Source organism: Ranitomeya imitator, chromosome 1, assembly GCF_032444005.1.
Source record: "Ranitomeya imitator isolate aRanImi1 chromosome 1, aRanImi1.pri, whole genome shotgun sequence".
NCBI lineage: Eukaryota > Metazoa > Chordata > Amphibia > Anura > Dendrobatidae > Ranitomeya > Ranitomeya imitator.
Window position 1 is genome coordinate 260554005 of NC_091282.1, and position 19848 is coordinate 260573852.

Genomic DNA, 19848 nt, shown 5'->3' on the forward strand with positions numbered 1-19848 from the left:
TGGGCATTCACGACGAGGTTATTGAGTTTGACTTTGGAGTTACGGGGATCAGTCTGGGCACTGCAGTCGGTTCTCAGAACGTGACTGTCGGACATGTGAAACCTGCCTAGGAGAGGAGAATGCCAGTGTCGACAGATGATGGTTCTAAGGGCAAATGAAATCTGAATAATGGATGAGATGACAAATCATACAGCAAATGCGTATAATGCCTGTAGTGTGATCAGACAAGAAGTAACTGAAAATATCATGGATTGTTAACAGGTGAAACGCACAGTCTTCAGACTCTTCATACAATATTGTCAACGGGATCGCCTTTGAAGCCACAAAGCTACGATTATGTGTATGAACACATAAAGAATCATGTCCTCCTCGGCTCCATCTCTGGTAAGTATATGAGAAGCTGTGATCTAACACTGCCTCGATATGGCGACAACATATTCTTTCAATCTCGACACAAGGGCCTTCTTCAGCCAATGAACGTATCAGTTTGTGTTTGGTATCTGTGGAAAATAGCCGATGAAAACCACAGGAGAACATCTAGTCCAGGCCCCCAGTGCGAACCACCAGTCTCTGCGCTTCTCACGTTTGTTATTTTCTCAAAGGTATACTAATAGGAGAGGACGTGTAATGTTTAATTAGCGGGATTTTGGCGCCGTTTGATATTTTCACTCATTAATTGTACTTTTTGGTTGCTCCAGTTTTTACGTAGTTAACCTTTATAAGCAAAACCAATACAATCTCCTGATTAAATATGATATATGTAGCAGTTTCCAACTGGGAAATGAGTTCTTCACTTGCGTGTGTTTTGTAGTTTGTAAAAGTACATTAATTAACATCTGCCTCCGAGTTTCTGTAGCTCATTATAGAAGGATAAAGAAGATTTGGTACAAGTGCAAATCCTTGATTTTTATTTTTAATTATATCCACTTATTGAAGGTTATTCTGTAAAGTACTACGAAACGTAAAGATGCTGCTTACAAAAGTACATGGTCTAACAAAAGGAGACCTATCTGCATGTTCTCTGACCTGGTCATGTATGAGATAAGGCAGTGATCATGGGGAAAAATGTTTGTAAACTTTGTAATTCCACTGGAGTCGACCTTTCCCAAACATTTATGCTTTCCAATTTGAGGGCAACTTAACATAGAGACCGAGACATTGATTCCTGTTTTGTGTCACTTACTGGGCTCCATGCTGTAGTTTTGATAAAAGCTCTGTTTTATCTGCTGCAGCTCTGCTAGTCCTCTCAATCTTAGATTGTGCCTAACCCTGCCTGTGCCACTGATTGGCAGTTTTCTGCCTATGCACAGTGTAGGCAGAAACATGTAAATCAGTCTGAGGTCCTGATAATAGAAGACTACTAGTAACTTATTATTGAGAGGACTTGCAGAGCAGCAGCAGATAAAGTCGTGTTTTATCATTATTGCAGCAAGAAGCCAAGTAAGTGGCCCAGTTCTAGAATTGAAGTCTCTACTCCAACTTTGTATTACTCTTGCATAAGACAGCATATACCTGCTGACACGATCTATAAATGGCTTCCTACAGGGTAAAATACATTGGTTACAACTCCAGTTTTTGGGGGTTTTTTTTGGTATTTTTGTGACTCCTGGTCATACACCAGTCATGTCTGATGTTGGCATCTATCTCAGGCTTTATCAAGATGGTGGAAAATACCGTAGATTACACTTTTGTAATGCAATCCCCTATCTAAAATGCGATATTTATATTATTTGTCTGAGGATGTGCAGTATAGGGGAGATCTGCGCTAACATCTCCCACATCTACGCACTCTCTTCAAGTCCATGTACGTCTGATCTGAATAATCTACTATATCTACCATGAGGCTATGAGTAATTAGAGAGTATGTTATATCATTTAATTAATTTATTCATTCATACAATATATATTACAAACGAGGTTAATGACTGTATATATATATATATATATATATATATATATATATTTTTTTTTTAGGTGGCACGGATATTATATCTTGTTTCATGGGACAAAATCACAACATTCCTGTTTACAGAGGGGAAATCCAAGCCCGAAATCTTGCAATGGGGATAGAGGCATGGAATGAAAATGGTGATTTCTCGTCTTATTTTTTTTATAAATTTTATGCTGTTTTCCATAAGACCCATATTGGAATATACCGTCCTATATTGTAAGTACCTGCAATAACCTGTCTCATTCTTCACAAGCTTTTGTATCGTGTTATGCCGCTTAAGAGCAGAAGTGGCGCACTGGAAGAGGTAGAAATTTGCCAGCTGCCATGGTAAAGTATATTGGAAATTAATGTATGAATTGTTGCTACAGTCCCCGTTGTGTGATGAACGTGCCAGCCTTATCACAAGATGTCACAGAAGCCCCCTCGTAAATGACATCTGCTGTTTACATGAGTGCATTCATTGTGACTGTAGCTTCAAACAATATATTTTATGGACCCCAGACTGCGGGCAGGCACAGCTTCTCTCCTTTTTTTTTATTAATTTGGTGCAGTCTCCTCATCCTTTTCTTATGGCAGCAGGGGGTGGCAGCAGGAGAACATTGTGACCGACCTTTACCATTGATTTATTGTCATGAGGACTGATTGTGAACTTTTCCACTGGATATTTTTCATTTGAGCAATGAGAATGACCTTGAACGTGAAAGAGTTGACTTCAGTCATAAAATATCTGTGGCGTGCCATGAGATGCTCATGTAGTGCTCCTTTGTGGGCAGTCTGCCAGGCATTAGTCATGTGTAAGAGCACTTCCTCTCTTTACTTGTAATGGCGTCTTCAGCGTGCAGAGGGAGTTCCTCTTTAATAGGTCTCAGGCATAAAATGTAAGCGAGGGGCTTCACACCAGACCTAGAAGTGGGGCCCTCCTCCACCATTCACAGTAATGAAATAAAGTGCGGGAGGTTCACAACACCGTTTTCATCCTAAGGCCACTTTCAGTAATTGGTCAGTATTTTACCTCAGTATTTGTAAGCCGAAACCAGCACTGGGTGATAAATACAGAAATGGTGATGTGTTTCCACTCCTGGTTTTGGCTTACAAATACTGAGGTGAAATACTGACCAAACACTGATAGTGTGAATATAGCTACAGCATTTCCGGTTTTGATCCAACAATGAGATCAAAATCAAACATGTCTCCAGTAGGACATGTACACAGCCCCATAAGATATCATGGGTACGAGTGCTGTGTATGAAAACCACGGAACTCGTCCGAGATAATTGGTCATGTGCACGAGCCCTAGCAGTGACAGTGCACCCACAATTATAGCAGTGACATAATGTGCACTGTGACATCACAGTACATGAATAATGCACAAAGTAATGTCTCAGCATAAATATAGTGATGTCTCCATGTTTGACTAATGTTCATGGTGACGTCATAGCATAAGCAAAATTCATACAGTTATGTCACAATAAACAGTGATAAGGGACACAGCGATGTCATACTAATGGGATGGTCACACAGTAATATCCCAGCATAAGTATAATATAGTGATGTCACCGTATATGACTTAGGCTATGTGCACACGTTCAGGATTTCTTGCAGAAATTTCCTGAGAAAATCCTGAAATTTTCTGCAAGAAATCTGCATGCGTTTTTTTCGCATTTTTGGTGCGGTTTTTGTGCCTTTTTTTTTTTTTTTGCAGATTTTTCCAGACGTTTCCCAATGCATTATATAGTGGGAAATCCGCAAAAAATCCGCAAAATTAATGAACATGCTGCGTTTTTTACCGTGATGCGTTTTTTTTTTTTGCGGAAAAAAACACGTGCACAAAAATTGCGGAATTCATTCTAAATGATGGGATGCATAATGTATGCTGTTTTTTTGCAATTTTATAGCGTTTTTATAGCGAAAAAACGCGAAAAATCAGCAATGTGTGCACACAGCCTTACTGTATAAGCAAAATTCACACAGTGATGTCAGAATGCTTAGATGAATGAACAGGGTGACATAAAACAAAGATTGATGCCACAATCCATCATTCGTACACACAATGATATCACTATATGCAGTAACCCTGTAGTCTGCATCAATCTGTGTTTTCTCCCCCGATATGATGTCACTGTGTCTATTATCCTTGTATTTTGTGAATTATGCTTATGCTGTGACATCACCATGTGCAGAAGCCCTATACTGTGACATCACTGTTGTAGGTTTGTGCAGGGACATCTTCCACCCCTCCTGATATCATCCATATGTCTCAAGCTACACCCTACCTCTAAGTGTTTGGCCCACCCACTGGAAATTATGTTTTGGCAGATTTAGATAAATCAGTGGCAAAAATTTACTAAAGTAATTTGTATAGGAACTGTTGTGCATGCTTTGACCTCATTTATCATTAATTTAGTCACTTATGCGCCCTGGTCGTCAGGGGTTGTGACTTGGCCAAAGAAGTCTGTGAGAGGGCCTTAATTAGAAAGCAGGCATGACTTAGTTTGTGATGTGTGCCAAAATGAGACCCTGATTCCAGCGATGTATTAATTACTGAACTGGTTACGGCAGTTTTCATAAAATCGCTATTTTATCTGCTGAAGATCTACTGTTTCTCTGAGCTGTCCACACCCATGACTGACAACTTTTTGTGTACACTGTGCATAGGCAGAAAGCTGCCAATCAGTGGTGGAGGCTGGGTAATATAGAACTCAGAAACACGGAGGACTGCCTGGCACCAGGTTTCTAGTCCTCTAGTGATAATCTCTTGCTGATAAAATAGAGATTTTTATCAAAACTATAGCAAGCCGCGCAGTAGGTGACACATTGCTGGCATCAGGGTCTATGTCTCTACATTATGCTGCACTAAGATAAAGCAGCAAAAACCAGATGACAGATTTCCTTTAAAGCTGAAGATAGATTTTGGATGGACTAGTTGTGTGACCTTGTGCTGGAGTCTGTATCCTTTGGCGTTAATATATGATAACTGCGCTGACGTTTTGCCAAACTGTAGAGTGTTTAAAAATTGCTTGATAACTTGGGCTTGTAAGTGAGCCCCCAAAGGTCTTGCTTCCAGGCACAATTTATATAATATATACACTTTTATGTAGCACTTTCAGTTGATTAAAATTAGATTTTTAATGGGGGATGAATAATTGTAATGTGATTGGTGAAATTGGAAGGAATGCAAATGTAACATTCCCCAGGGAGCAGCTACTTTTATCTGTATTTTATCAGTGGTAATGAAGACCCTTTCATTAAAGTCTGCTGATTTTCATCTAAGTGTAGTCTAGAGTTCATGGTAGTTTTAGATTGGCTGGCACATAAGCTTATTAAAGAACACGAGTAAAGGTGTTTTTAAAGGAGTTTGTGCATTTTCTGAAAAAGTTTGGCAGTAGCTACAAAAAAGAGTAACAAACAAACAAACAGAGTATTACTTATACTCCCCAGGTCCAGTGCCTCCACTGATACCCCACCCTTTGTTTGTCTGCAGCACTGACATCATGTCGACAACGCTGCAGGCAATCTCAGGCAGAAGCTGCTGAGCTCACTGATTGGCTGCAGTGTTGTCGAAATGATGTCAGTGCTGCAGACAGAGACTAGAGCAGCGGTGGAAGCACTGGACCCCGGGAGGGTAAGTAATAATCAGTTTGTTTTGTTTTTTTTAAATACAGTAACTTATAGCTACAAAATTTCTGAAAAATGCCACTTAAGTAATATAAATCTACTTAAGAGTTAATATTTTGCATTGAATCATACAGTCCATTTGTACTATTCATGCTAAACATTCAAGGATTTAATATTTGCATAAATACATTAAAACTTTGTATTTAACATCATGACTCGGTGGTTAGCACTGCAGCCTTACAGCGCTGGGGTCCTGGGTTCAAATCCCACCTAGGACAATATCTGCAAGGAGTTTGTATGTTCTCCCCGCGTTTGCGTGGGTTTCCCCCGGGTACTCCGGTTTCCTCCCACATTCCAAAGACATACTGATAGGGAATTTAGATTGTGAGCCCCATTGGAGATAGTGCCGATGATATCTGTAAAGCGCTGTGGAATTAATGGCAAGTGGAAGATTTAACTGATTAGGTGCCAAATATTTGATTGCTAATATCTCTGCATCGGTGAGACGAAATGAAGGAAAAGAAGTTTTATTCTACTCTGTAGCCACTATTGCACCATATGTCCAGTTTAATGTGAAAAGGATAAAAAGAAAATGAGCAATTTCCCTGCAGTAAATAAATAGCAATAGTGCATGAAAATAATTTAGGGTGCTTGGTTAACATAATTTTTAACTTAAAAATGTAAAAGCCATCCCACCACGTTACGGTGACTCTATTTGGGACATTTCCAACCTCTAGAATTAATACCTTACCATATGTCTAATGACATGAATGCGAATAAGGGCTGAGAAGTACCGAGGCCCCGACTAAGGCCAGTCTCACACGTCCAGATAATTCCGGTACCGGAAAAATCGGTACTGGAATTATCCGTGTCCGTGTGCCGGTGCGTTTCTGTGGCACATCAGTGTGGCACACGTGCGGCACACGTGTGCCGCCGTGTGCCCACTGGGTACCACACGCACCGTCCCCTGCATCTGGTGCTGAAGCCCCATTCATATCTTCCCTGCAGCAGCGTTTGCTGTAGACAAGATATGAATAATTGTGTGTAAAATCAAGATCCAGGTCCCCTCCCCCCCGCTGTGATTAAAATACTCACCCGGCTCCCTCGCAGCGTCCTCTCCTGGCCGCACCTTCTCCTGTATGCGGTCACGTGGGGCCGCCGATTACAGTCATGAATAAGACGCCCCTGCTCGTGAGAGCTTACAATCTACAATGAGGTGGGGGAGATGCAAAGTACAGGTGTGTATTTACAATGATGTATTTACGATGATGGTCCAGCCATCTTCAGGGGTTGGGGAATAGATGGAGATAGTGAATGGGCTACACACACACAAACATAACATAACTTTGATTAGTGAACGTGATAGGCCGCTCTGAACAAATGTGTTTTGAGCGAGCGCCTAAAACTATGCAAATTATGGATGGTCCTAATATCTTGGGGCAGAGCATTCCAGAGGATTGGCGCAGCACGGGAGAAGTCTTGGAGTCGGGAGTGGGAGGTACGGATTAGTGCAGAGGTTAATCGAAAGTCATTTGCAGAGCGCAGTGGTCTGTTAGGCTGATAGATAGAAATGAGGGAGGAGATGTAAGGGGGTGCCGCACTGTGGAGAGCTTTGTGGGTGAGAACAAGTACTTTGAATTGTATCCTGTAATGAATGGGTAGCCAGTGTAACGACTGGCGAAGAGCGGACGCGTCCGAGTAACGATTAGCCAGATGGACGACCCTGGCTGCTGCATTAAGGATGGACTGGAGAGGGGAAAATCGAGTGAGGGGGAGGCCAATTAATAGAGCGTTACAGTAGTCCAGGCGGGAGTGGATCAGGGCGACAGTGAGGGTTTTAGCTGTCTCCATGGTGAGAAAAGGGCGGATTCTAGAGATGTTCTTTAGGTGTAAGCGGCACGAGCGGGCAAGAGATTGTATATGGGAGGTGAAGGAGAGATCAGAGTCAAACATAACACCCAGACAGCGCGCCTGCTGCCGGGGTGTTATTATGGTGCCGCCCACGGAGAGGTGTAATAGTACAGGGATAACACAGAGTTGTAGTAGTACAGTGATAATACAGTGGTGTAACAGTATAGATATAATACAGTGGTGTAATATAGAAGTGCAATAGTACAGGAATAATGCAGTGGTGTAATAGTACAGGTGTAATACAGAGGTGTAATAGTACAGGGATAATACTTATGTGTAACAGTACAGGGATAATACAGTGGTGTGATAATACAGTGGTGTTGTGAGGGTGTTCACAGTGTAATAATACAGGTATAATACAGTGGTGTAATAGTACAGGTATAATACAGAGGTGTAATAGTACAGATATAATACAGAGGTGTAATTGTACAGATATAATACAGTGGTGTAATAATACAGGTATAATACAGAGATGTAATAGTACATGGATAAGAGTTGTACTAGTACAGGAATATTACAGAGGTGTAATAGTACAGGGATAATACAATGGTGTAGTAGTACAGGTATAATGCAGTGGTGTGATAATACAGAGATGTATTAGTACAGGGATAATTCAGAGGTGTAATACTACAGGGATAATACATTGGTGTGGTAGTGCATGTATAATGCAGTAGTGTGATAATACAGGGATAATACAGAGGTGTAATAGTACAGGGATATTACAGTGGTGTAATAGTACAGGTATAATGCAGTGGTGTAATAGTACAGATATACAGTGGTGTAATACAGGGATAATACAGAGGTCTAATAGTACAGGGATAATACAGGGGTGTAATAGTACAGATATAATGCAGTGGTGTAATAGTACAGATATACAGTGGTGTAATACAGGGATAATACAGAGGTGTAATAGTGCAGGGATAATACAGAGGTGTAATAGTACTGGTATAATACAGTGGTGTAATAGTACATATATCATACAGAGGTGTAATAGTATAGATATGCAGTGGTGTTCTAGTACAGGAATAATACAGAGGTGTGACAGTACTTGTAAAATAAATTAATGAAAAAAAAAAAACAGTATCGCTCTGTACAGGACCAAAGTTATAGAACAACTAGATGGTAGCCCGATTCTAACGCATCGGGTATTCTAGAATATGTATGTGGTTTATTTTTGAAGATTTTAGAATAATACATTGGATACACAGGATTTGGCCGGCCGCGACCAATTAGCCTGTCGCTGATTGTTCACGGCCGGCCACGTAGTATATTGCACAGCCACGTAGTATATTGCACAGCCATGTAGTATATTGCACAGCCACGTAGTATATAGCACAGCCATGCAGTATATAGCACAGCCCACGGAGTATATAGCACAGCCCACGGAGTATATAGCACAGCCCACGGAGTATATTGCACAGCCCGCGCAGTACCACGCATGCAGTATATAACGCAGGCCACTTAGTGTATAACACAGGCCATGCAGTATATTGCACAGCCCGCGTAGTACATTGCACAGCCCGCGTAGTACATTGCACAGCCCGCGTACTATATTGCACAGCCCGCGCAGTACATTGCACAGCGTATATTGCACAGCCCACGTAGTATATTGCCCAGCCCACGTAATATATTGCACAACCCACGCAGTCTATAGCAATGTGGGCACCATATCCCTGTTAAAAAAAAAAAAAAAGTAAAATAAAAAATAGTTATATACTCACCCTCCGTTGGCCCCCGGATCGAAGTGGTTACCGACGCTCCTCGCACACTCCGGTCTGAAGAGTGCATTGTGGTCTCGCGAGATGGTGACGTAGCGGTCTCGCGAGACCGCTACGTCATCATCTCGCGAGACCGCAATGCATGGAGTGGTCACCGGGGCGTCGCGAGCAGCAGGAAAGGCCTGTTCCTGATCCGGGGGGGCCGAAGGACGGTGAGTATATAACGATCTTTTATTTTTTTATTATTTTTAACATTAGATCTTTTTACTATTGATGCTGCATAGGCAGCATGAATAGTAAAAAGTTGGTCACACAGGGTTAATAGCAGCGTTAACCAAGTCCGTTACACCGCGGTCAACGCTGCCATTAACCCTGTGTGAGCGCTGACTGGAGAGGAGTACGGAGCGGGCACTGACTGCGGTGAGGAAGGAGCGGCCATGTTGCCGCCAGACTGTGCCCGTCGCTGATTGGTCGTGGCTGTTTTGCCACGACCAATCAGCGACTTGGATTTCCATGACGGGCAGAGGCCGCGACCAATGAATATCCGTGACAGACAGACAGACAGACAGAAATACGGAAGTGACCCATAGACAATTATATAGTAGATAACAGCCACAGTGATGTCACCGTGCAGATATGATAAAATCTTTGGTCGTAGTCGGGCACTCACAGACAGAAGAGGGCCCCTGTGTCCAATATGTCATCATAATGCACATTTTTACCTGCATTGGAGGTGGAGATGGCCCCCTTACCTCTTGGGGCCCTGCATGGCTGCACAGTTGGCACCAGTGGAATGCCACCTCTGCATAGAATGTCACTATACAAAGCAGGAATAGGAAACAGTGATGTCACAATATACAGATTTAAACAGTATGAAGTGATAAGAAATGGTTATTGCACTTACTTGCTGATGTCACTGTATGGGAAGATAGCTCCATGATGTCATACCACAAGGATAATAAAGTCAGCTTATAGAAGAATAATGCCCACAGTGGTTTCACAGTACAGAAGTAACAAACACATTGATTTCCCACTACAGGGATAATTGCAGTGATGTTACCGCTCAAGGATGATAACCTTGATGGTAAAGCTAAAAGAAAATGCACACAGTGATGTCACCATACAAGGACACAGTCGTTTCACAGTGCAAACAACAAACGTTGGTAATCCAGAGATAACTAGTGCCTATATTGTACTGTAACCTCTGCATCCCGTAACAGAAGTGTGAATTCAGCTTTGGCTGTACAGGATGTGTATGAATCAGGATACAAATAAGTGAAGCAACAATGCATTCATGTGTATGGGGAAGCTGGGATATGTAAGGTACAGTGGGAAAACAAGTATTTGATACACTGCCGATTTTTTTCAAGTTTACCCACCTATAAAGAATGGAGAGGTCTGCAATTTTTATTGTAGGTACACTTCAACTGTGAGAGACAGAATCTTAAAAAAAATCCAGAACATTGCACTGTATGATTTATACATAATTAATTTGCATTTTATTGCATGAAATAAGTATTTGATAGAATCGAGAAACAGAGCTTAATATTTGGTACAGAAACCTTTGTTTGCAATTACAGAGGTCAGACTTTTCCTGTAGTCCTTAAGTTTCCACACGCTGCAGCAGGGATTTATCCCACTCATCCTTAGGCTAGGTTCGCATTGCGTTAATGGGTTAACGCTAACCAGGGTGGATAAAAATCAATGTTTGTTTTTAAAAAAATCAAAAAAATCTGATTTTTTTTATTTAAATGTGATTTTTTTGATTTAAATCGGATTTTTTTCAATAAACTGCTTTTTGAGGAAAATATTTTACCTGGTACTTCCATCATGAGATAAAGCTGAGTTGTTTAACTCAGTAGAATAAAGGCTGTATATGTGTAACATTCACAATATCATGCTCTTCCAGAGGTTTCTGTAGGATTAGTGGGCAGTTTCTCTCCTATATTATCACAGACGCTCGCTTTACTTACGCAGTTCTAAAAACTGAATTTGACTCCGCAGAGGTCCCAGCCTCTTCTTCACGGCAAAAATGTTACAACATGAACAGAGTTGAGAAAAAGACCTTAATCCCATTGTTCTACAAACCTATGAATACAGAATCAACCCCTTCAGTGCCAAGTCCAAGAAGTTAGACAATATGTTTCTGATTGTTTGGAGTGGAATACATCTGCACAACACAAGAAGAATGTGAATCTAAGTGTGAGGAGGAGGAAGGGCAAGCAGACAAGAAAATGAAAGTGAAACTTTGAGCACAATACTGCAGCATAGCCACAGACAGACAAGTCTGGATCTGTTTGTGTGTACGATCTGAGGTTTATTACATTCTTTCCTTATAATGGCAGCAGGCCGTAAAAGAGACCCAGTTTGGGAATATTTTAATGAAGCTCCTTCGCCTATCGGTAAGGCAGGCATGCGTGCAAAATGCAAACGATGCAACAAAGAGATGCAAGGCCTGGTGGCGCAAATGAGGCAGCATCATGAGAAGTGCGGTGATGAAGATGACCAAAGAAACACTTCTGAACAGGCAGGATCGTCAGGTTGGTAAACATTTTTATTGAATCCTATTTCTAAAGACTGAACTGTCATGTGTGAGAAAAATTATATTTCTTATTATTACTGCATGTTACTGTCATTTGGTACAGTTATGAAGAAAAACAAATATTCCTTTTGGGGCAGAGGCAGTGATGTGTTGTGTACAATAAGCAGAAATTGTATAAACAATAAAATAACAGCATTGACTTTTTTTGAAAACCATCTCTCAAGCTTTAAACAAAATACAGAAAAATAGCTGTTTTATTGCGGATGCTGTTGAAATTTGGAAGGAACTGAGTGAACACTTAAAAACAGAACTACACATGGACAGAATTAAATTACAAGCAGTAAACAAACGAATGGGACAAGCACTGACTCCAGCTCATTTTTTGGCAAATATTGTCAATATCCAATATCAGGGTCAAAACCTAAGTGCTGAGGAAGAGGAGTTAGCTAAGACATGGGTATCCAGCAATCATCCATCTTTAATGCCAACTATAATAAACTTCAGAGCTAAGGGGGAACCATTCAAGAAATATATGTTTGCTGAAGATATTTTAAGGAAGGTCACACCAGTAAACTGGTGGAAGTCACTTAAGCGCTTGGATTTAGAGACTGTTCAAGTAATGATTTCACTTTTAACAGCAATAGCTTCTTCTGCAGGCGTTGAAAGAATATTCTCTTCCTTTGGACTCATTCATTCTAAATTGAGAAATCGGTTGGGACCCAATAAAGCAGGAAAGCTTGTTTTTCTTTTCCAGATTATGAATAGGAACAAAGAAGAAGATGATGATGAAGATGACGACAAGTGAGCTACAGAGGACAGCAGGGACAGTAGTATTTAAGTTTTTCATGTGTCGGCTGGGCTGACAGTCTAAGTTTCTTATAATATATATATATATATATATATATATATATATATATATATATATATATATATATATATATATATATATTTTGTTTAGCCAAATTAGTTAACAAACATGGATGTTTGTTTAAGCAAATAACTTATGCTGTAATGTTGTTATTGTTTCAGTTGAATAAATCTATTTAAATTGTTATTAAGGTCAGGATTATTTTTCTCCTTCCTAAGTACAACAGAACAGTGGTGTCCAAATATGAATGATTAACCCATTAAACTGGGGAGAAAAAAGTAATATAAAAAGTGATTCTAAAAATCTTCATCTACTTGCATGTTAAAGTAGCAAGAACTAGTTTAGGTAGAAACTTTGATTTAAATCACTGATTTAAATCAAGCCTTACTGACTAGTGATTTAAATCGTGATTTAAATCGTGATTTAAATCAGTTAGATTTAAATCAAATCCACCCTGACGCTAACGGACTGCGTTGCACGGCGAAAATGTCGCAGTTAACGCCGTGCAACGGGTCCGTTAGCGCACCCATTGACAGCAATGTGATTTCTGCCTGTACCGCATCGCTAGCGTATGCCATTTTCGGCACGTGCTAGCGATGTGACAGACCTCGGACGCTGCTTGCAGCGTCCGAGGTGCGTCCAAGGCCCGTCTCTCGCTAGCGCAGATCGGGGATCTGCGCTAGCGGGGACGCCGAACGCCGACCCTAAACAAACATTGCGTTAGCGCAATCCGCTAGCGCTATGCGCTTAACGGATTGCCTAACGCAATGTGAACCTAGCCTTACAGATCTTCTCCAGATCTTTCAGGTTTCAGGGTTGTCGCTGGGCAATATTGAGTTTCAGCTCCCTCAAAAATTTTATATTGGTTTCAGGTCTGGAAACTGGCTAGGCCACTCCAGGACCAGGACCTTGAAGTGCTTCTTTCGAAGCCACTCCTTAGTTGCCCTAACTGTTTGTTTTTTTTCATTGTCATGCTGGAAGACTTAACCACTACTCATCTTCAATGCTCTTACTGAGGTTAGGAGGTTGTTGGCCAAAATCTAGCAATACATGATCCCATCCATCCTCCCTTCAATACGGTGCAGTCATCCTGTTCCCTTTGCAGAAAAGCACACCCAAAGTATTATAATTCCCTCACCATGCTTCACGGTTGGGACGGTGTTCTTGGACTTGTTCTCATTCTTCTTCCTCCAAACACGCCAGTGGAGTTGATACCAAAAAGTTCTATTTTGATCTCATCTGACCACATGTCCTTCTCCCATGCCTCCTCTGCATCATCCAGATGGTCACTGGCGACTTTGAAAAGGGCCTGGACATGTTCTGGATTGAGCAGGGAGACCTTGCATGCCCTGCAGGATTTTAATCCATGATGGAGTAGTGTGTTATTAACGGTAATGTTTGAGACTGTGGTCCCAGCTTTCTTCAGGTCATAGACCAGGTCCTCTTGTGTAGTTCGGGCTGGATTCCTGACCTTTCCCAAAATTATCCTTACCCCACGAAGCAAGATCTTGTATGGAGCCCCAGACCGAAGAAGATTGACAGCCATCTTGTGATTCTTCCATGTTCTAATAATTGTGCCAACAGTTGCTGCCTTCTCACCAATCTGCTAGGCTATTGTCCTGTAGCCTAACCCAGTCTTATGCAGGTCTACAATTGTTCCTGATGTCCTTAGACAGCTCTTTGGTCTTGGCCATGGTGGAAAGATTAGAGTGTGATTGATTGTGTGGACAGAGGTGTCCTCTTATAGAGGTAACGAGTTCAAACAGGTGCAGTTAATACAAGTAATGAGTGCAGAATAGGAGGGCTTCTTAAACAAAAACTGACAAGTCTGTGAGAGCCAGAATTCTTGCTAGTTGGTGGGTGAACAAATACTTACTTCATGCAGCAATAATAATAATAATTTTATATATATAGTGCTAACATATTCCGCAGCACTTTACAATTATGCAATAAAATGCGCTTTAACCCCTTTACCCCCAAGGGTGGTTTGCACGTTAATGACCAGGCCAATTTTTACAATTCTGACCACTGTCCCTTTATGAGGTTATAACTCCGAAACGCTTCAACGGATCCTGGTGATTCTGACATTGTTTTCTCGTGACATATTGTACTTCATGATAGTGGTAAAATTTCTTTGATAGTACCTGCGTTTATTTGTGAAAAAAACGGAAATTTGACGAAAATTTTGAAAATTTCGCAATTTTCCAACTTTGAATTTTTATGCAATTAAATCACAGAGATATGTCACACAAAATACTTAATAAGTAACATTTCCCACATGTCTCCTTTACATCAGCATAATTTTGGAACCAATTTTTTTTTTGTTAGGGAGTTATAAGGGTTAAAAGTTGACCAGCAATTTCTCATTTTTACAACACCATTTTTTTTTAGGGACCACGTCTCATTTGAAGTCATTTTGAGGGGTCTATATGATAGAAAATGCCCAAGTGTGACACCATTCTAAAAACTGCACCCCTCAAGGTGCTCAAAACCACATTCAAGAAGTTTATTAACCCTTCAGGTGTTTAATAGGAATTTTTGGAATGTTTAAATAAAAATGAACATTTAACTTTTTTACACAAAAAATTTAGTTCAGCTCCAATTTGTTTTATTTTACCAAGGGTAACAGGAGAAATTGGACCCAAAAAGTTGTTGTCCAATTTGTCCTGAGTACGCTGATACCACATATGTGGCAGTAAACCACTGTTTGGGCGCATGGGAGAGCTCGGAAGGGAAGGAGCGCTATTTGACTTTTCAATGCAAAATTGACAGGAATTGAGATGGGACGCCATGTTGCGTTTGGAGAGCCACTGATGTGCCTAAACATTGAAACCCCCCACAAGTGACACCATTTTGGAAAGTAGACCCCCTAAGGAACTTATCTAGAGGTGTGGTGAGCACTTTGACCCACCAAGTGCTTCACAGAAGTTTATAATGCAGAACCGTAAAAATAAAAAATCATATTTTTTCACAAAAATAATATTTTTGCCCCCAATTTTTTATTTTTCCAAGGGTAAGAGAAGAAATTGGACCTCAAAAGTTGTTGTCCAATTTGTCCCGAGTACGCTGATACCCCATATGTGGCAGTAAACCACTGTTTGGGCGCATGGGAGAGCTCGGAAGGGAAGGAGCGCCGTTTGACTTTTCAATGCAAAATTGACAGGAATTGAGATGGGACGCCATGTTGCGTTTGGAGAGCCACTGATGTGCCTAAACATTGAAACCCCCCACAAGTGACACCATTTTGGAAAGTAGACCCCCTAAGGAACTCATCTTGATGTGTTGTGAGAGCTTTGAACCCCCAAGTATTTCACTACAGTTTATAACGCAGAGCCATGCAAATAAAAAATATTTTTTTTTCCACAAAAATTATATTTTAGCCCCCAGTTTTGTATTTTTCCAAGGTTAGCAGGAGAAATTGGACCCTAAATGTTGTTGTCCAATTTGTCCTGAGTACGCTGATACCCCATATGTGGGGGGGAACCACCGTTTGGGCGCATGGGAGGGCTCGGAAGGGAAGGAGCATCATTTGGAATGCAGACTTAGATGGATTGGTCTGCAGGCGTCACATTGCGTTTGCAGAGCCCCTAATGTACCTAAACAGTAGAAACCCCCCACAAGTGACCCCATATTGGAGACTAGACCCCTCAATGAACTTATCTAGATGTGTTGTGAGAACTTTGAACCCCCAAGTGTTTCACTACAGTTTATAACGCAGAGCCGTGAAAATAAAAAATCTTTTTGTTTTCCCACAAAAATTATTTTTTAGCCCCCAGTTTTGTATTTTCCCAAGGGTAACAGGAGAAATTGGTCCACAAAAGTTGTTGTCCAATTTGTCCCGAGTACGCTGATACCCCATATGTTGGGGTAAACCCCTGTTTGGGCACACAGGAGAGCTCGGAAGGGAAGGAGCACTGTTTTACTTTTTCAACGCAGAATTGGCTGGAATTGAGATCGGACGCCATGTCGTGTTTGGAGAGCCCCTGATGTGCCGAAACAGTGGAAACCCCCCAATTATAACTGAAACCCTAATCTAAACACACCCCTAACCCTAATTCCAACGGTAACCCTAACCACACCTCTAACCCTGACACACCACTAACCCTAATCCCAACCCTATTCCCAACTGTAAATGTAATCTAAACCCTAACCCTAACTTTAGCCCCAACCCTAACTGTAGCCCCAACCCTAACCCTAACCCTAGCCCTAACCCTAACCCTAGCCCTAGCCCTAACCCTAACCCTAGCCCTAACCCTAGCCCTAGCCCTAGCCCTAACCCTAGCCCTAACCCTAGCCCTAACCCTAATCCTAGCCCTAACCCTAGCCCTAATGGGAAAATGGAAATAAATACATTTTTTTTTATTTTTCCCTAACTAAGGGGGTGATGAAGGGGGGTTTGATTTACTTTTATAGCGGGTTTTTTAGCGGATTTTTATGATTGGCAGCCGTCACACACTGAAAGACCCTTTTTATTGCAAAAAATATTTTTTGCAATACCACATTTTGAGAGCTATAATTTTTCCATATTTTGGTCCACAGAGTCATGTGAGGTCTTGTTTTTTGCGGGACGAGTTGACGTTTTTATTGAAAACATTTTTGGGCACGTGACATTTTTTTATCGCTTTTTATTCCGATTTTTGTGAGGAAGAATGACCAAAAGCCAGCTATTCATGAATTTCTATTGGGGGAGGCGTTTATACCGTTCCGCGTTTGGTAAAATTGATAAATCAGTTTTATTCTTCGGGTCAGTACGATTACAGCGATACCTCATTTATATCATTTTTTTATGGTTTGGTGCTTTTATACGATAAAAACTATTTTACAGAAAAAATAATTATTTTTGCATCGCTTTATTCTCAGGACTATAACTTTTTTATTTTTTTGCTGATGATGCTGTATGGCGGCTCTTTTTTTGCGGGACAATATGACGCTTTCAGCAGTACCATGGTTATTTATATCTGTCCTTTTGATCGCGTGTTATTCCACTTTTTGTTCGGCGGTATGATAATAAAGCGTTGTTTTTTGCCTCGTTTTTTTTTTTTTTTCTTACGGTGTTTACTGAAGGGGTTAACTAGTGGGACAGTTTTATAGGTCGGGTCGTTACGGACGCGGCGATACTAAATATGTGTACTTTTATTGGTTTTTTTTTTTTATTTAGATGAAGAAATGTATTTATGGGAATAATATATTTTTTTTTTTTTTCATTATTTTGGAATATTTTTTTTTATTTTTTTTACACATTTGGAACATTTTTTTTTTACTTTTTTACTTTGTCCCAGGGGGGGACATCACAGATCAGTGATCTGACAGTTTGCACAGCACTCTGTCAGATCACTGATCTGATAGGAGTGCAGGCTGCTTCACAGTGCCTGCTCTGAGCAGGCTCTGTGAAGCCACCTCCCTCCCTGCAGGACCCGGATCCGCGGCCATCTTGGATCCGGGGCTTGAGCAGGGAGGGAGGTGAGGAGACCCTCGCAGCAACGCGATCACATCGCGTTGCTGCGGGGGGCTCAGGGAAGCCCGCAGGGAGCCCCCTCCCTGCGCGGTGCTTCCCTGCACCGCCGGCACATCGCGATCATCTTTGATCGCGGTGTGCCAGGGGTTAATGTGCCGGGGGCGGTCCGTGACCGCTCCTGGCACATAGTGCCGGATGTCAGCTGCGATAAGCAGCTGACACCCGGCCGCGATCGGCGGCGCTCCCCCCGTGAGCGCTGCCGATCGCTATGACGTACAATCCCGTCCAGGGTCAGATAAGCCCAGGGCACCTCGACGGGATAGTACGTCTAAGGTCACAGAGGGGTTAATTATGTAAAAATCATACAATGTGATTTTCTTGTTTTTATTTTTAGATTCTGTCTCTCACAGGTGACGTGCACCCACGATAAATATTACAGACCTCTCCATTCTTTGTAGGTGGGAAAACTTGCAAAATCGTTATAGTATCAAATACGATACTTATTTTCCGAACTGTGTATGGGAGCCTTAACTTTTCTGAATCAGAACCTTTAAACTTTAGTAAAGCGCCCTAATGTCCAGATATGTGTGAATAATATGAATACTTATTATATCTGTTCTGTGACAATATTGAGTGCTTTCTCCTGTGTGTTATTTCTGCGCTGTGAACGTTCATTAGGAGGAAGATAAAGAATTTGGGCATGATGTGGTTAATAATCTGCCGCCGACAGAACAACGCGCGGTGTAATAGTTTTGCGTTTGTTGTGTCAATCCATTGCACTCCCCTGTGAAGGTGTTAATGCCAGGTTTGCAATGAATCTGCTTAATTAAGTGGGTCACACTAAACAGTTTTCTTCAGAACCTTCAATCTGTGAATCAGATCCGCATATGCCACCGAATTTACATAGCACACAGACACATCTGAATAAATAAAGCCAGTCTGTGTAGTTCTAATTTAGTAGGTACTAGGGGAAAAAAAAAAAAAAAAATTTAGGCTGTAGATCAGTTCTCGGCTGTTTGTCCTTCCTGCTCGGTGGCAGGTGTAATGAACAATGTGTCTTTGATTGTCTGAAACTGGCTAATCTGTATCGCCTTATCCTGTACAGCGTAATGCTAATGTTCTCATTTAATTCTGCAGCTAGATGGTCATTTCTTTCCTTCTTGCTTTCTCCTTTTTCTGCAGGAGAGGCGGTGTGGGGAGAAAGTGGCGAGCTGGTCTGCACTATTCCATTACCGTCTCAGCCCACACACTTCTGGAACGATGAAGATGGCAGCAAATATCAGAAAGCGTATTTCTCCAAATTCCCAGGTATCACATTAATTTTCTATATTAATGTATCAACACATGTTGGAAATATGACCTGCCATCGTAAGGAGAAATCCAAAAGACAGCGAGTGGTCGTATGTGACCAACAGTCTGGGGAAAACCTAATGAGCGGGGTAAACCAACTGTAATGGTGTTCATGGAAAACTACAAATAGAAGAAAATGACCAGTGCATCCAAACTAGTGTGTACAGGTGGCAACTAAAAAAATATATAACTTTAGAAAAAGATTACAGTAAGTTGCACCCTGAATGGGTAAGAATCATAACTCTAGAACACTGGAACTGCATTACTGCCGTAGAAAATAGGAAAACGCTACATTATGTACTTATGAAATACTAGATGGTGGCCCGATTCTAACGCATCGGGTATTCTAGAATATGCATGTCCATGTAGTATATTGCACAGCCCACGTAGTATATTGCCCAGTCACGTAGTATATTGCCCAGCTACGTAGTATATTGC

At 41.3% G+C, this 19848-nt stretch overlaps 1 protein-coding gene across 2 annotated transcripts in view; it reads left to right on the forward strand.

Annotated features, from left to right (window-relative positions):
• Nucleotides 1–19848, forward strand: part of AACS (acetoacetyl-CoA synthetase) — a 185412-nt gene that overhangs the window by 133044 nt on the left and 32520 nt on the right. For both annotated transcript variants that reach the window (XR_011319189.1, XM_069756034.1), the window contains exons 12-14: nucleotides 262–384; nucleotides 1975–2088; nucleotides 19243–19368. Coding sequence is in view for 1 of the 2 variants with exons in the window: in XM_069756034.1 (XP_069612135.1) it covers nucleotides 262–384; nucleotides 1975–2088; nucleotides 19243–19368 (363 nt within the window). In the remaining variant the exon portion in view is untranslated. The remainder of the gene's footprint in view (nucleotides 1–261; nucleotides 385–1974; nucleotides 2089–19242; nucleotides 19369–19848) is intronic.